The 16,417-nt window shown below is 47.0% G+C and overlaps 1 protein-coding gene across 1 annotated transcript in view; it reads left to right on the forward strand.

Annotated features, from left to right (window-relative positions):
- The window catches only part of LOC8036409 (dynein heavy chain, cytoplasmic), a 167,826-nt gene that overhangs the window by 48,052 nt on the left and 103,357 nt on the right, over positions 1–16,417 (forward strand). The window contains exons 21-30 of the mRNA XM_029983821.4: positions 1,371–1,490; positions 1,637–1,876; positions 2,648–2,771; positions 6,678–6,823; positions 8,970–9,080; positions 9,667–9,876; positions 10,793–10,939; positions 11,923–12,089; positions 12,309–12,482; positions 12,800–12,965. Of these exons, the coding sequence (XP_029839681.2) occupies positions 1,371–1,490; positions 1,637–1,876; positions 2,648–2,771; positions 6,678–6,823; positions 8,970–9,080; positions 9,667–9,876; positions 10,793–10,939; positions 11,923–12,089; positions 12,309–12,482; positions 12,800–12,965 (1,605 nt within the window). The remainder of the gene's footprint in view (positions 1–1,370; positions 1,491–1,636; positions 1,877–2,647; positions 2,772–6,677; positions 6,824–8,969; positions 9,081–9,666; positions 9,877–10,792; positions 10,940–11,922; positions 12,090–12,308; positions 12,483–12,799; positions 12,966–16,417) is intronic.

Genomic DNA, 16,417 nt, shown 5'->3' on the forward strand with positions numbered 1-16,417 from the left:
AAATGCCTGAAAAAGAAAAAAAAAAGTTGGTTTCACTGGGGATTGAACCCGGTCCTGCCGCGTGTGAAGAGGACGTCTTTTCACTGAGCTACTGGGGGAACTCCCTCCTGAGTAATAATACAGCTGGTAAACTGTAAGTTGGAAAGTTTGCTGCCGATTTCCCTCCAGCAAAAGCACAACCGGGTCGAAGTCAAAGCACCATGATTGGCGACATTCGCACCTAGTAAAGCAATCGTACGCGCGCATATTCAACTCGAAGTACACACTTCGTGCTTCACGTTTGCGCGAGCGATGTCTTTAGCCACGAGAAGGGGGCGACGGCTCAGCGACGTCTTCGTGCAAATAGGCTTGCTGGCCAGGCGTGTCTTATGTTGTACGGGATGAATACGAATTCTTTTGATCAGTCCCAAATTTCTCTTTTAAAAGCAGACAGAATTCGCCGGTACCGCGAATGACAGTTCTGAAGTAGAGGTCCCACGACGCACGCACAGAATGTTTCCGGTTCTCTGTGCAACTTTTTTTTTTTTCACTCAACGTATTTGCAGGTTTTTAGAAGCCACAAAAAATCGTTCTCATATTTTTTTTCTTTTTTTAATATTGAGTGTGTGCCTTCAGTGACCAACGACTTTGATTAAATTTGGTGGTCGCGTCGAAACCCTAGAAAACGGCCCGTGACCACGAAAAGAGAGTGAGCGAGACTTGAACCGGCCAGTTCTTAATCAGCAATTTTTGGGCGAAAAAAAAAAAAAAAAAAAAAAAAAAACGAATTTCGAGTTGCAAATTGCGTTCTGGGTAGTTGGGCTCACATATGTCATGTACAACTAAAAACCTCGGCGAGCATAAATACCGTGTCAGTGTCCCTGTGATTCAGTATTGATTTAATAGAAAAATATTTTTCTACTTTACCTAAATTCTTTGCATAAAGTTGAGAGACAGTGTGTTCTGTGTGTCTTTACCGCAACAAGTCTGCCCCAAGAAGCTGAGACATACACAATGCAGACTGTTTCACAACTTTATGCAAAGAATAAAAGGAAAGTTTTTTTTATTAGATTGGACCGAATTTTTCTTTCTCTTCCTCAGTCCAGTCTTTTCAGCTAATTTGTAAATGACTTATCCCTGTCATATTATTTCAAAAGCGATCAATTTGGGGTCACTCTTCTGCGAAGTCTCGCAGAGGAGTGACCCTGCTTTCATTACTGAACACAAGCTGATGTCGCAGTCACATTTATTACTGCGTGCATTCTGCCAGTGGTCACATGACTAGATCTAAGTGGTCCAGTCTTACCTGAAGTCCTTGCATTTTTCGTTGTGACGTGAAATGTTTCGAGCGTTGATTACAGCCACTTTGTAAATGTCCGGTGTGCTTTCAGTCTCGTGGAGAGCTGGAGCAGCAGTCCATCGACACGGCCAGCACTTCAGACGCGGTGTCGTTCATCACGTACGTCCAGTCGTTGAAGCGCAAGATGAAGACATGGGAGCAGCAAGTAGAGGTGGGCCCCCCCCTTTTTTTTTTTTTTTTTTCAAATTTAAAGTACTTTGAACATCCCCCTTTCATTAGCCGAAGGGTCCATAATCGCCTTCTACGGAATGAAATGTGATCGATCACGTGGACACCTCCTCTTGTCTTGTGGTGCAGCTGTACAAGGAGGGGCAGCGCATCCTGGAACGCCAGCGCTTCCAGTTCCCCAACTGGTGGCTGCACGTGGACAACGTGGAGGGGGAGTGGTCGGCCTTCAACGAGATGATGCGCCGCAAGGACACGGCCATCTCCACCCAGGTGGCCAGTCTGCAGATGAAGGTGGTGGCCGAGGACAAGGCCGTCGAGGCTCGCACCACCGACTTCCTCGCCGACTGGGAGAAGAGCAAGCCCGTGCAGGTGGGTGGCGCTGCTTCCCGCCAATGAGTATGTTCCGTTGCGACGGCTACGTTGTTTTGCGATGGGTAACCTCCATCGCAACGGGTATTCAAGTGGAGACAACCATTGTTGTGTGAGTCATGTGCTACACGCGAGTGCTCTGCCGCGGTTCACTTTCAAGAGTCGCTCATTTCGGTGCTGTGCCGCCATTTAACTTTGCCAGTCGCGCAAGGCAAAGGTTCTTGTCGGCGCATTTGTCGCTGCTTGTAAGACGAACACAAAAACATTGAGGGGCTTTATTTAAAATTGCGTCTCTAACTGGTGTGTTTACCGTACCGTCGTTTGCGGTCCTTCGCTTTCCGATCAACGATGTCGCACTTGTGTCGTGCTCTTGCCTCCCACAATCCTGGTGATGGCACAGCAGCAGAGGTGTTTCCGGCAGATGCCTGTTTTGCCATAGGTCGTTTTCCAGCTTGACGTTCTACGCAAGCTTTGGCAGCTGGGAGTTGGGGCGACGGCGACACTCACGTTTGCTTGTTTTCTTGGCTGGAACTTCTGCGGTCAGCAGTCAGGTTCACGACGTCAGACAGCGCTACGTAATTTATTTGACTTTTCGGGACCACCTTCGATGATTGGGCGGTATAGGACACTAAGCGCACGAGTCGAATATGTGTTCCATGTCCACTGTGACAAGGAACACCGTGGCTCTAGGGCGGATGTTTAGGAAGGAGATTGGGAACTTGGCGATGCTCCCCGGCTGGCGTGCTTCATTGCTTGTCTGTCTGGCTGCAGGGTTCCCTGAAGCCCAGCGACGCCACCAGCCAGCTGGCCATCTTCGAGTCCAAGTTCAGTCGGCTGAAGGAAGACCGAGACAATCTGGTCAAGGCCAAGGAGGCCCTCGAACTGCAGGAGCCAGGTAACCATAAACTGCAAGAACTCATTTCATTTTCCTTTTAAGTTTTTGTTTTGCCATGCAAGGTTGTGTTGTGCATTGTACCTGTCATGGAATAGATTCATTGATACCTTGGAGCACGATAGGCCTTATTCATTATTAGCGCAATTCACAACGGCCGTGCAAACTATCGAGCCTTCGCGCCATCCTTGCACCATCCCTGCCCTGCATGCATAGTGTTCTCCGCTAGTTCTTACGACATGGTTTTTCTTGAATGTAATGTGGTGGAGGCGTTAGATACTTGGAAATTAATTATATTAACGAGACTAGTTGAGAAAGTTGCCTTGGTTCTGTTCAGAATGACCTAAACGACGCCGAGGATATAGTCGCCGGGAAAACTGTTTGCCACACATGTCGTGACAAGCGATGCACGAAGTAGCTTCGGGAGAGAATCGCAAGCTGCAGTTGTCCCCGTGCTGCTGTCGTTTTGCTCACTCTGGACGCAACCGACACAAACGTGTGAACAGCCTTAGCCAGCCATTATTATAGTAATGGGAAGCTTCATATACCGAAAGATTTCGACAGAGCATGTGGCACAAGCAGGCAGTGCGGGCCCTGCTACAATCGAACCTCGTTATAACAAACTAGCATCGGGAGCAGAAATTTGTTTGCTATATGCGATATTCGCTATAAAAGTACACACATAAATTGATGCGATTGTTTCCGCAATCGAGCCTGTACAAGAATGTCCAGAGCACTAAGATATAAAAAACGCGCTATCGCAGACCACGAGATCCTTACCTGTCACTAAGCAACATTAAAAAAATAGATCGGAGCTTGAGGATATCAATTTGCAAGACGAGAAACGACATTAGCTGGATCTATTATTCCATTTATCTGAAGACGTAATTTTGGGCTGGTGCCTCTTCACCTGGACCCACTGTGCTGGAGCCAAGTGCTGCTTGCGATGAAATCATCATGCCCTAACAGACACGCCAGACAGATTGCTTTTGTTTAAAGAAGCTGACCAGACACCGCCAAATTACGTGCCTTTACATCCTTAAACCATGAGAACCGTGCCTCTTCCACGTCTGGGTCGAGGCAAGGCCTAAGATTGTTTTGGTCAATCTTGTTGGTGCTGTTTGCATAGCAGTCTTTTTATTCTTCTCTGTACTGAGGAGGGTAGATATCGTGCTTGGTTCAAGCTTGAGGTTCGCAGTGATCTCTTTTTCTTCCGACCGCTGTCCACCGCCCTCAAACTTTTCACATTTGTCTCCAGAAAGACAGCTTTTCGCTTCGTTGCCATTTGCAGCTCCGTTACGAGTGGTGTGGTTGGCGGTTGTCTTTAGTCTGCACTGGTCTTTGATGCCTCACGTTGAGGTCAGCAGCGGCACAGCTGCCGTCATTCGCTTGGTTCATAGGTGTACCATCTCCTGAAACGCGCATTTTTGCACATCGGGCAATCTAAACTTCCGGAATTTTTCGTTTAGAAATTACTTTTTTGTATTTTCTCTACTTTTTTAATAACCTTCGTAGTATTTTTGTGACGCAAGAAAAGCAGGAAAGCTTCGCCATAACCAATAACGCGTCAGATTCCACGGTTTCGGTTTCGTTATATTACTAGAACTCCCATCCAAATAAAGCACGACCAACCAAACTTCTTGATCATTTAGTTTGCAATATCTGATAATTTGCTATATCAGTGTTCATTATAAAGAGGTTCAACTGTATTTTGCCACTCGCATAGTCCCAGTAAAACGCTGCAATTGTTCCAAGATTCGCTCTAAGAACTTCAGATTGAAAAGAACACCTAATGCAATTCGTATATTTACTTCGGTTGGCTTTTTATTTCTCCACTGATTAGACTGCGCGACACAGCAGTAGTGCAGCAACATGTTCCCATAGCAGCGCATTGCCTGTAACCTCAAACAATGGTCGCCATGTTTGAAGCTGCTGCAAAAGGTTGGCGCAACATCTGACAGATGGCGTGCAAATCTGAACAAGGTCCATTACTTTATTCTTCCAAGCGTAACTACCGTAACATCCTAAAGATATCCCACTCGCAAAGGAGGTCGACCCCGGTTTTCGACACAGTTGTTTTACTGAAGCAAAAATACCCAAAGATAGCCAACTCCTAAACATTGCACTGCCCAAGGGACCTCAGGAGGAACAAGGCAGTTTTTTTTGGTTTTTCCTTATGCAGTATTTTTCAAAGTCTGCCGGTGTCCTTATTGGTGGCATATAAGGAGGCACGCTAAGATTGAAAAGTGGAAAATCGCGAAAAAGTTGATTTTTAGAAAACCACTTTTTTGGATTGTATATCCCCGTAAGCTACTTCCTCTGTAATTATGAACACGTAAATCATTGAGAAAATATGTTTAAAAGAACCCGTTCAAGGAAGCGTGCGACTTCTAATGGCTGCGACATTTGTTGTTCTTCCGTTGCCATGGCTACCACCCCGCCGGGGGTTCGTGTCCCCGTCTCGCCAGCCTCGCGTCGTCTGCTTGTTCCTGTGCTTTGTCAACTCTACTTCGCTTTTCCCCATATTTATGATCGTTTTGAGCCCCTTGTTTTAGTAGTTTCGCTTACTTTGCCCGCGTGTTTCGTGGCTGCAAGAGATGCGGGGAACGAATTAGGAGACGGTGCACGCATTTGATGCACGGAAGCGGTCAATGCAAGCTTCTTTGCATGGCGACCATCGGAAGCAGCATCGGCAGGATACCGCAGGCACGGCAGGATACCGATGCTCATTGCATCGCTACTTCAGATTGCGATTCTTCTATCTATACCATTGGCCGTCGAAACTAAGTAAAGACAATGGTGGAACAAAATGAAAGTATGCAAGGACACTTACAGCTACTCCGTGGGTATAGCCATTTCACTTGGCAGAATCCTGCTTGCGATTTTCGTCATTTTCGATTGCAGCGTTACTCGCTCGAGAGAAAGCAAACAAATAAAAGACGTGGACGGTGACTTACGTGCATGTGTACTGTGTCCACAAGCTCTTGGCCACACGTGAATGAAAATCGCAAGCAGAATCGTACCACCTGATTACACACACCACAGCGCACTATAGCGAACAACACTCACACCTTACACACGAAAAATAAAGCAAAATTCAAACAAACCGCGCTGATTGACAACTCTTTTTATATAACTTTGTCTTCTTCAACCTCTAGCACCGCCGAATTTCTCAAATCACGCGCACCGATCGCCTAGATGCCTAAAATTTTTTCTCTTTTTCTGTCAGGTGTAAAGATGGTAAAGATGTAAAGACGCTGAATGCTGAAAATGTGTGCAACTTTGCACTGCCATTTTCTCAAAATGGATTTTTCTGCTGGCATTGGCGCTTATCTTTGCGATATCTCGGGAACTGTCTAATGAATTTGCATGCAGTTTTAATGCAAAAGCTGTAACTGTCCCATGGTGTGAGCCAGAGTAATCAGTTTGAAGCGCGAAAACGGCACCTAGTTTCCCTGATTCCAAAGGTACCATTGGCTGGCGCGCGGTGACGAGGCTCCCAATGGCCGCTGCTCGCATCAGTTTCAACTATTGCCACCAGATGGCGCTGCGTGTCCCTGCTGCCTTTGCGCCAATGAAACTAATTGCTGCACCCGCAATCCTAAAACTAATTGCTGCACCCGCAATCCGCACAATTTATTTTCCACCGGCAGTTATCAGTAGTTTATTTTAGGGGGTACATTTTACAGCGTCTGTATACCGCCATGTGTCCGTTGCTGTGTGCATTATTTTGTTTACATGCCACTACTAGAAGCTCGTTGCATGGCACGTAAACAACGTCTCGGTAAGGATCATAGCCCAAAAAAAGACCCCCCCGGATCTCACCAGGGGGGGGGGGGAACGAGCCCGTAGTCTACGCCTATGGTCCAAAGGTTAAAAAGACAACGCACACTATGTCTCCCGATGCAGGCCTGGTGTCTGCTGGCGACGAACGCTTACACGTGGCTTTGGAGGAGTTGCAAGACCTGAAGGGTGTCTGGTCTGAACTGGCCAAGATTTGGGACCAGATAGACCAGATGAAGGAGCAGCCCTGGCTCTCTGTACAAGCTCGCAAGGTACGGTGCACATGGGAGGCTGCGTAACAGCATGAAAGAAGCGGAATTTTTTTTTTTCTTTTATAAATGCAGAAGGTTTTGTTGTAAAAAGCAAGTGGTAGATGACGATTAGTTTATGTTTTGAACATATTATTAAGGAGCATCTCTTTGGCACTATCTGATAGATACCTTCAATTGTTCCTGCATGTTGCCTTGCCTTTTTATTTCAAAACTGGTCGACATTTATGAGTGCAACATTATTTTAATTGAGATTTGCCTCTCTTCTGTGAGTAACAGTGGACCTGTATATTTTGTATCATTGGTTAAGAAATATAGTTGCATTAGTTTCTTAAAAGTGGGGTGCTTTTCATCAATAGGGAGTTTTAGAATAGTGCACGCTAAAGCTTTGCGTACACAAAGAATAGCGTCGTCGCCACTGCGCATGCTCCGAACGCAAACCAGGTTTTGCGCTTTGCGTGCGCAATTTTAGCGTGCGCTATTTCTCGGAAATAGTGTGCGTACGCAAAGGGCCTTTGCGCTCCTCTAAGAAGGATTTGTGATGAGAAGTTGGCTAAAGCCAAGACGAGCCGAATTAAAAAAAAAAATGGCGGCTTCCAGGATAATGTTGGCGGCTGCTTTGGCGGCGTCGCGAGTGCAACGTCGGCGGCATACTCGCGACTGTGATTTTCAATACGGGACGACATTGTACTCGTTTTGGCAACGATCATTGGCAACTTGATGCTTGTGACGCGCGAATATTTCTCGGCGGAGGTACGATGTGCAAAGGTCAGTACACGAGACCTCTCTTGCCGAGGCGACGCAAGCGGACACGACCGGTCAACCGCTCACGTTGCATTCTTACGTTTAAACAAATCTAAAATAATACTCTGGACCTAAAAACTCCTTTTTCTTTTTCTAGAGTTACAGCATTTCGTGTGTGAAATAAAAATTGTGACTATATGTGGCGTCAGAAGCGCGAGATGCTTGGGCGTTTGCGTCGCGAAGGAGAAACTCTATTCTAAAACTCTCTTGCGTCGCGTGCGCTAATACAAGCGCTAAATTTAGCGCTAGCGTGCGCTAAAATTGCGTACGTTATTTTAAAACTCCCTAATTTCGTTGTCGAATGTGGGGGAGGCTGATTAAACTTGGTACCGACGCAGAAAAAGCTTAAAAAGGTGCACTGACACTCCAAAGGTTGTTCGTTTTTCTGTTGTCTAGAATGGTGCAAATTGCGGTCATAGAAACAACAAAAAAAAAAGAAAACCAGAAAAACCCCCACAAAGTGAAGAAAAAAAATTTCCACGCGTGTGCACGCCTTTTTATCTTTGGTACCCTTCTCTTTCTCTTCTCACCACCTTGCTTCTTTTTATTTGTGATGTAAAAAATTATGAAATTTAGAAGCTTTGTAAGAGACATTTCTTTAATATTTAATATCAGCATTAGTAAAACGCGGTTTTTGAACGTAATTGCGAACGCACTACGGCCCCTTTTTTTTAAATACTGAGAATCGGAATCCGGATTGATGTTGCCTCCTGGCTTTTTATCCTCCCTCAAAAAACATGGCGGCGCTCGACACATGTAGCGCTGAGGATGATCGGGAAATCGGACGAAGTTCTCCTTTTTAGGTACCCGGCCACCTCTCAGACTTCGAAAAGGGAATTGTCAAATGGTCAAAACAACTGGGTTTTGGTGTCTGTACCGTAGTTCTGGTTGTGACTCCGCCGGGGCAGCCTTCTACGTAGAACAGGTGCGACGTGGTTTTTCACGTCACTCAAAAAAGTCCACTGCGCATTATCTTTGACCTCGCATCGTTTCAAAGAATTTGAGATCGCTGAAAGGGCCCTGAAAAAATTTCAAACTCGAAAGTGAAGCGTCGTCTGCTCGTAGCGATATGCGGCAAGCACGGACAAAAGCGGTCGATCGTGCGGGACGCGGGCGAGCACGACACTTCGGGTCGTGTTCGCTGCACTGGGGCGGATCGCGCGGGAACTTCAAATTCGGCTTTTGGGAATTGTATTTTTTACTTCACAAATACTGAGTTCCCAAGTTTCGAGTTTTGAGGGTAATGTCGAGGCATCATTTTCAATCGTTTCAGATAATAAAAAATAATGATTTTGTCCTGTCAGTGCCCCTCTAAACTGATGAACACCATTTGTTTTTTTTTTAGCTGCGTCAACAACTGGACGGCCTGTTGAACCAACTGAAAGAGCTGCCTGCTCGTCTACGCCAGTACGCTTCATACGAGTACGTCAAGAAAGTGCTCATGAGCTATACCAAGGTGGGTACACACACACATGTGCATTGCATCTGTGCCCATGTGACTATGTAGGGAATCAGGTCCTCAGATTAGAGGCTGGTGCCCCATTCTTGTCACTTGTCTTGCGTCTCCAGAATCTGCACTGTTTGCAATTTTAAAATCAATGTGACAAAATACCAGAGTTCTCTAGCAGCTGCTTCAAATTATCCTGGTTACTATTGGTAATGATTTCAATAACCAAGTCTTTTCTAAGTTACAATGAAATTTCAGTAACTGTAGCTTTGTCAAGTCTTCGGAGTAACTTGTAACTTGCATTTGATTATCTACTTTTCTTTATTTTCAATATTAGCTTTATGCATTTTCAGTGCCTGAAATCTTTTTGTGAGCTGGTCGGTGAATCAGAATAGAGCTGTGCCAATATGGTTTTATTGTTGACAACTGAGCCATTGGTTTCCAGCGCTGGTCCGACAGTTCTTTACCAGTGGTTTTGAAAATATTTTACTTCATATTGTTGGGACTTTGTAGGTGGTTTCCTTAAAATCTAGGCATGCATGAGTGCTTTGTCAGAGACCTCTCCACACTCTGAACATGTTTCTCGGCAACGCAGGTGAATGTGATGATAGTGGAGCTGAAGTCGGACGCCCTGAAGGAGCGCCACTGGAAGCAGCTGATGAAGCAGCTGCGCGTTAGCTGGGTCCTTTCGGACCTGACGCTGGGCCTGGTCTGGGACATCGACCTCCAGCGCAACGAGTCTGTCGTCAAGGACGTCATCCTCGTGGCACAGGGAGAGATGGCGCTCGAGGAGTTCCTCAAGCAGGTGGGGACGCTCGACCGAGCTTCCTTACTGCTGACGCCTTGACGGTTCCTGAGTACTGCCTGGTGTGTCGTAAAGCGGCGTTTGTCCTTCGTTGCTCCCAAAGGAACTAGGCACATCCTATCTCTCCCTCGAGATATCAGGGAGTCAATGTCCTTGCGACGTGGCAATGTCGTGCAGCAGAGCCAGTGTAATTGGCAACTCCCGACCTTTGTTAGTTTGCTAGGAATTTAAATCTAATGAATCTTGTGCGGTTGCTACATTTTAAATTTTTTTGATACCGGTACCCCATGTTGGGTAATTTGAGTTACCGCATCCCAGTAAAGAAAAGTGGCAATGATAGGACTCCCAGACGCAGAAATGGGGTCCAACACATTTAAAATATGCCACAAAGCCCCGCTAGCCTATGATTTGAGCATTGAATCTGGTTGAATATGTTTAGGTATTTGTGACAATCGAACGATTGATGTAACATTCAGCTGACGTCTTTTATCGTAAAACCACCCTGCAGTTCGAGGTGTTGAAATTTGAGACAATCAATTTCCCTTGCATGCATTCCCTGTGAGATTTCACTGACCACTTCTTTTGCCTCAAATTCTTTCAGGGTGTAATGTTGACAGTTTTAAGGCCACAATATTACTCTTGTCCACATAGAGCTATTCTATTTTATTGGACATATTACCAGCTGCCTGTAAGCTGGTCAAAACATAAGTTTCAATATGGCGTTACAAAGTAAACGTGAAAATAAGATGGAAAACGAAGACATCATTGACGCAATTTCTAAAGAAAAACGATTACCAAAGTGTAATATGCAGAAGCGAAACTCGAATTGTAACTTGTCTCTTCATGATAATAAATGTTTTGAGAGCGCCATGATAAGAGCCAGGGTCGAAGCTAAAAAGCCGTTAATTAATTTCAGGTGCGCGAGGCTTGGCAAAACTACGAGCTAGACCTGGTCAACTACCAGAACAAGTGCCGCCTGATCCGCGGCTGGGACGACCTCTTCAACAAGGTCAAGGAGCACATCAACTCGGTCGCAGCCATGAAGCTTTCCCCCTACTACAAGGCAAGCACAACTGTTGCCTCTTCCTTTCACTGTTTTGCTCCTTGTAAAGCCGCTCGGGGATGGGGCAGTATGCTGTCTTGCCATTGAGACGCGGCAGGCAGACCTTTCCTCGGAGCAGTACAACCCCTGTAATATAGTCCGTCTATAAATAGCATCAGTGTGTGTAGCGTGTTTGTATTATCTCAAATGCCTGTTACCACAGCTTTGCTTTACTGTAGAAATGTAAGGGCAGGTGCTTGAGATAGTATTAATATACACAGTAAAACATGCTAGTTAACAAATAGTATACATTTTTTCGTATTCTTCCTGCAAAAGGCAAGAATCCGGGATTGGCACATGGAAGCAAGTGCCACTGGAGGTTAAGGCACTTTTCGGTGTGGTAGGGGGGCATTCATGGGGCCATGTTAATAGGATCTGCAAAATTTTGAAGTTCGAGCTAGTGTCTGTGCATGTCGTTCGTGCCTTCTACTTGCCCTTGACTCTTGCGCTTTTTAACTTCTAACAACTACAGACCAACTAGACCAAAGCAAAGTTTTAATTTATAGCGCATTTTTTTAGGGAAAAGATTTGACTTGCTGCAGTTCTAATGCATTCATGGTTGTAAGTTCTTTTAAATTTGTAGTCTTAACTTGAGGAACCTATCAGTTGAGCGAAATTAAGAATGTGCCGCAATCCATGCACTCCATTGTTTGTTATTCCTAGACTCTGTGTGTCTTCCTCATAAAACTGGTACTTCATATTGCCGCAATATATTGCCACCTTTTAGTGAAACGTTGGCTCTCACCCTGAAGCTTCCAGGAAACACCTTCTGAAGCTAAAATGAGAATGTTTTCTCGTCACTTTATTTTTGGTAAAATGAGCTTTGCGGCAGCGTGACATTGCAGTGCAGGGCTTAGGCGGGGGTCTGAGTGAAACTTGCGAAGGACAAGGCGTTTTTGGTGATCTTGCTCATCTCATGTTCCACAACGTTGCTCGTCCTCCAGGAATTTGAGGAGGATGCCCTGGCGTGGGAGGAGAAACTGAACCGCATCAATGCCCTGTTTGACGTCTGGATTGATGTCCAGAGGCGCTGGGTCTACCTGGAGGGTATCTTTTCGGGCAGCGCCGACATCCAGACCCTGCTTCCTATGGAGACGTCACGGTTCACCAGGTCTGTGACAAACGCCATCGCTCACTTTACTTCTGTGGTCAGCCTAGGCTGAACACGTGAAGCCCTTCAGCATGTGCAAACTGCGAGTGAAGCTGCTTCGCCTGCGTTGTAGGTGCTGAAGTGTAATCAGCCGACGTGAGCGACGGCTAGATTGGTGGTTGGTGCCTCCCTCTGGAAGCCCTTCATATCAGAGTCCTACGTGTTTCTCCCTCGTTTCAGCATCAGCTCGGAGTTCCTGACGCTGATGAAGAAGGTGAGCAAGTCCCCGCTGGTGCTGGACGTGCTGAACATCCAAGGCGTTCAACGTTCCCTGGAGCGCCTTGCCGACCTGCTGGGGAAGATCCAGAAGGCACTTGGGGAGTACCTCGAGCGAGAGCGCTCCTCTTTCCCCAGGTGAGGGTCGATTGAGTAATCAACAAGCTCAGTAGAAGTTCAGGAGCCAGCAGCATGCGCGACATAACAGTGGTTCAGGCTCTGCAACTTTCACGCATTGTAGAGCCCTTGGAGCGCAATGAGGTCGGATGTACCTCAGGTTCTAGCAGGCTTTAATTTCTCTTTGTCTCTAACTGCGCTTTCCTCTATTAGCTATTACGCTTCAATCTAGCGTCCACAGGTGTTGCGTTGCGGACAAACCATTTTCTCTCGGAGGTGGGCGGTCGTCGACCGACGTTGTTGCGAGGTAACGTGCACTCCCCGTCTGCTCTGCCTAGGTTCTACTTTGTGGGAGACGAGGACCTGCTTGAGATCATTGGCAACAGCAAGAACATTCCACGGCTGCAGAAGCACTTCAAGAAGATGTTTGCCGGGGTGGCGGCCATTGTGCTCAACGAGGACAACACCCTGGTCACCGGCCTCTCCTCGAAGGAGGGCGAGGAGGTAGGACTCTCGCCATGGCAATACCATGTAGAAGACGAAGCATGTGCGCTACGTCGTCGTTGGCAGAGCCCCGACCCGCCCCAAGTGGCAAACACGCCAGAGCTCGACGAGAGTCGCCGCGGCAGACGCGTCCGTCCTGGCATCGCCCCCTGGTAGCGTCTCTCTCGTTCAGAGATGCTGCAAGACGCACTGGAGGCGATGCCGACGTAAGATAGGTTGCGCTGCATGGAACCACTAGTGATGATAATAAACCTGTTGCAATACATACAGCGCGACGACGGCAGGAGATTTCGGGAACCCTCGGTACTGATCGGGGGCGTGCTTTTTCGCGCTTCCGCGACTGCGCGTGAGCCACGGCAACTACCACCAGTGGCCGTCGCAGACATCCGCCTTCCCGGCCATGCAGCGGAACATTTACCGTATCTGTGCTGCCTGCGGTACCCGGGTCGACTCCTGTCTGTGTTGTGCCATTGGACAGAACCTGACAGACCTTCCCGTCTTGCAGTGCCACCGAACCCACTTATTTTGCACCGCAACCGTGACAAGGTTCGAGTATACTGCGTTCACCCCTCAGCTGAGACTACAGTTGGAGCTACGTGCCCGCCGGACCAATTGGCCACCTCCCTCTCATCACTTGACCTGGCTTTCTGCGTGTCAGTATGGGCAGGAGCGTGACGACAGGGCGAAAGAGAGGCTGGTCCAACGATGGCGTAGCTTCCACCATAGTCTCGGCTTGGGAGTGAACAGAGTGTACACCTTTCCAAAAAACGTTCTCAGGCCGCCGCCATGTTGCTGATGATGATGCAGCTGGTGCGAACTCATACCCCTTATAGGCTAGGAATTTTCTGCGACTCTTGGACTGTGAAACCTGCGCAGCTCGGTTCTCCACCTTTGTTTTGCGGCTTTGCATTTGAAGTTTTGTGGCCCCTCCTAGGGGGGGGGGGGGGGGGAAGGGGGAAGGGGAAGGGGAAGGGGAGGGAAGAAGTTTCCACTTACTTTTTTTATGCATGCTCATACTCTTTGTGTTCTCTTCCACTGTGAGAAATAGGGCTGGTAAGTGCCTTCCATTCGAGCATTTCTGCTCAAGATTTGCGGGAAACAGAGGAGGGGAAAGACGTTGAACGGCCCTCGATGCGATTTTGCAAACACTGCCATCTGTTCTCCGTTCTCCCAGCGATCATCCGCGTAAATTCTTTCAATCGTTGCTAAAAATAGTTTGGGTTGGGGTGGGGAATGGGTCACTCGCGTCTGTTCCTTTGCCTTGGTGCGAAGAAAGGAAGCTGTCCTCAAAATGGTGCTTCAATACGAAGACCTCTTGGATTTTGTTCGATCGTCTCTGTGCGACTGTCATCGACAGTGTAGTGCTCTGTTATTCGAGTTCTTTCTCAAGTGAATTCTTTTCGGAGGATGCTGCACCGTGTGGTACATGCAATGTATTGTTTGAATGGTAACACTCGGTAAATTGTATGTCCGAGTCCTCTCCATTGGTAGACACACTATTTGTGCGCGTGAAATATGCATGCCTTCTGGCTATCTTCTGTTGTAAATGATTTTCGACACCTAAGTGCTTTGCTGTTTGACGTGCGGCGAGTGGGTGCCGCTGTTTGAAACTTGTCTTAAAATAAAACATTCCGCTCGCATCTGTTCTGTCGCACGCATACCCCAAAAAATAGTTTACAGTTTCTCTTGTTTGTTTTTGTTTTAAATGTGGTACAGTGCTTTTTTTATGTCCTCGGGAAAATGCATGCACCATGAAATGCAAAGAACAGCGGGGAAAGACGAGAATTTAGCAGCCAGCAGTGTTTGAAAGCAAGCTGTGGCCATCTCAGCTCTCGCAGCAAGCCTAAAACAACCATGTCCACATCAAGTCCAACAAAGTTTTGGCACCCAAATGTCTCGACTTCCTAACGCGGTATACCCGAAGCCCATGATGTCCTCCATCTGCGAGAAAATATGCCGCACCATCAAGAGGAATAATGTTACGAGCCAACGAACAAAAAACCCAGACCACCCTTTGTAGTGATCCTATATATTCACAGGGTTACCCATAAGTTAAAAAAGATAGCGAACCAGCAGAATGTGCAAGTCCTCTGCTCGGCACCTAATAAGACTTATTCAATGTGCCCCAAAATTAATCGAGCACCAATCAACACCAAAGAAAAGTGTAACACCAGGCACCGAACACAATACACTTCCTGTGAAAAGGAAGTTAGATCAAACATACCGCTAACATGTGGGCCCTGCTACATCGGAAAGACCGGTCAATGTATTAACAACCGAGCACGCGAACATGCAGCAAACCTTAGGAACCTTGCAGGACCGGAACATTTAGCTGCCCATTGCAAGGGTGGTGTTGAGGCCCTTGCTATGGACAAAGATGACATATGCATGAGCATCCCTTCAATCACCTTGCAAGGCAAAGAAAAACTTTTTTTACACGATGCCCTTCGTGGGTGATTGATGAAATCAGAAAAAATAAGAGCAATGGGAAAGAAAGAGAAAAAAAAGGGGGAATGAATATAAATTAATAGAAGGGGAAGAAGCAATAAAGCAGTTGGTGGTCCAACGGTCGGTTTGCCATTTTGTTCTTCTGTCATCCTTCCTTCGCTTAACTGGTTTCACCCAAGATTTGAAATTGTGCCTACGCAGGCAGTGCCTTTTGAAATCACAGTCCACTCGGTTAGGGTTAGCAGGGACACTGGTGAGAGCCTAGCCTCAAACCCAGTGACCGGGCTGGGAAAGGTTCTCTTGTCCCTGGGGCCAATCGGTTCTTGGACAGATGTATAGGTTCGTCAAAGCGTCTGTGTAGCAGACGACTGAGCTGGTTCAAAGCAGAGGGATGAGAAAGGGGCAACCTCGCAAGCTAGTCAGCGCAATACCCTCTCCTTGGTTTCCGTGCGCTCGTCATAGTCGTCTGCTCGAGCATTGTCTTGCTTTGGTAACCTGAGCCTGCTCACCTATGTCACGTGGTAGCGGAGGAAAGACAATGGGAGGGGCGTACCGAGGATTCCCACAATTCGTCGTGCGGCACGTGCGCCCTTTTGGGATTTTTGCAAAGGGTCTATGGGGGGAGGGGGTGCATGCATTGTCTTCGAGGTGGTATTGACACTGTCCCGAGTTCAGCTTTGCCGCCAGTTTGGGAGGAGAGGGTTTGATTTGTACTACGTTAAGGAGCAAGGGTGACGTTAGAGTTGATTCCGAGTAGAATAGAACCTCTAGTAGTCACGAGCGATGTAGCAGGAATGTGGATATGAGAAACAAGCTTTGAAATATGTTTGTATGCAGGCCTTTGAGGTTGTTCTAGTATAGTGAAGATATTGACTGCAAAACCTCTTTATGGTATAACCACTGGTATAGCAAGACTTGCTATTAATTCAAACTTCTGGATAATTCCAACTAACATGCAGGTCCCATCCTATGCGTCTCTATGGGAGGGAACTCTTGGTAATTCA

The sequence above is a fragment of the Ixodes scapularis genome, unplaced genomic scaffold (assembly GCF_016920785.2).
Source record: "Ixodes scapularis isolate PalLabHiFi unplaced genomic scaffold, ASM1692078v2 PGA_scaffold0__279_contigs__length_252992795, whole genome shotgun sequence".
Taxonomy (NCBI): domain Eukaryota; kingdom Metazoa; phylum Arthropoda; class Arachnida; order Ixodida; family Ixodidae; genus Ixodes; species Ixodes scapularis.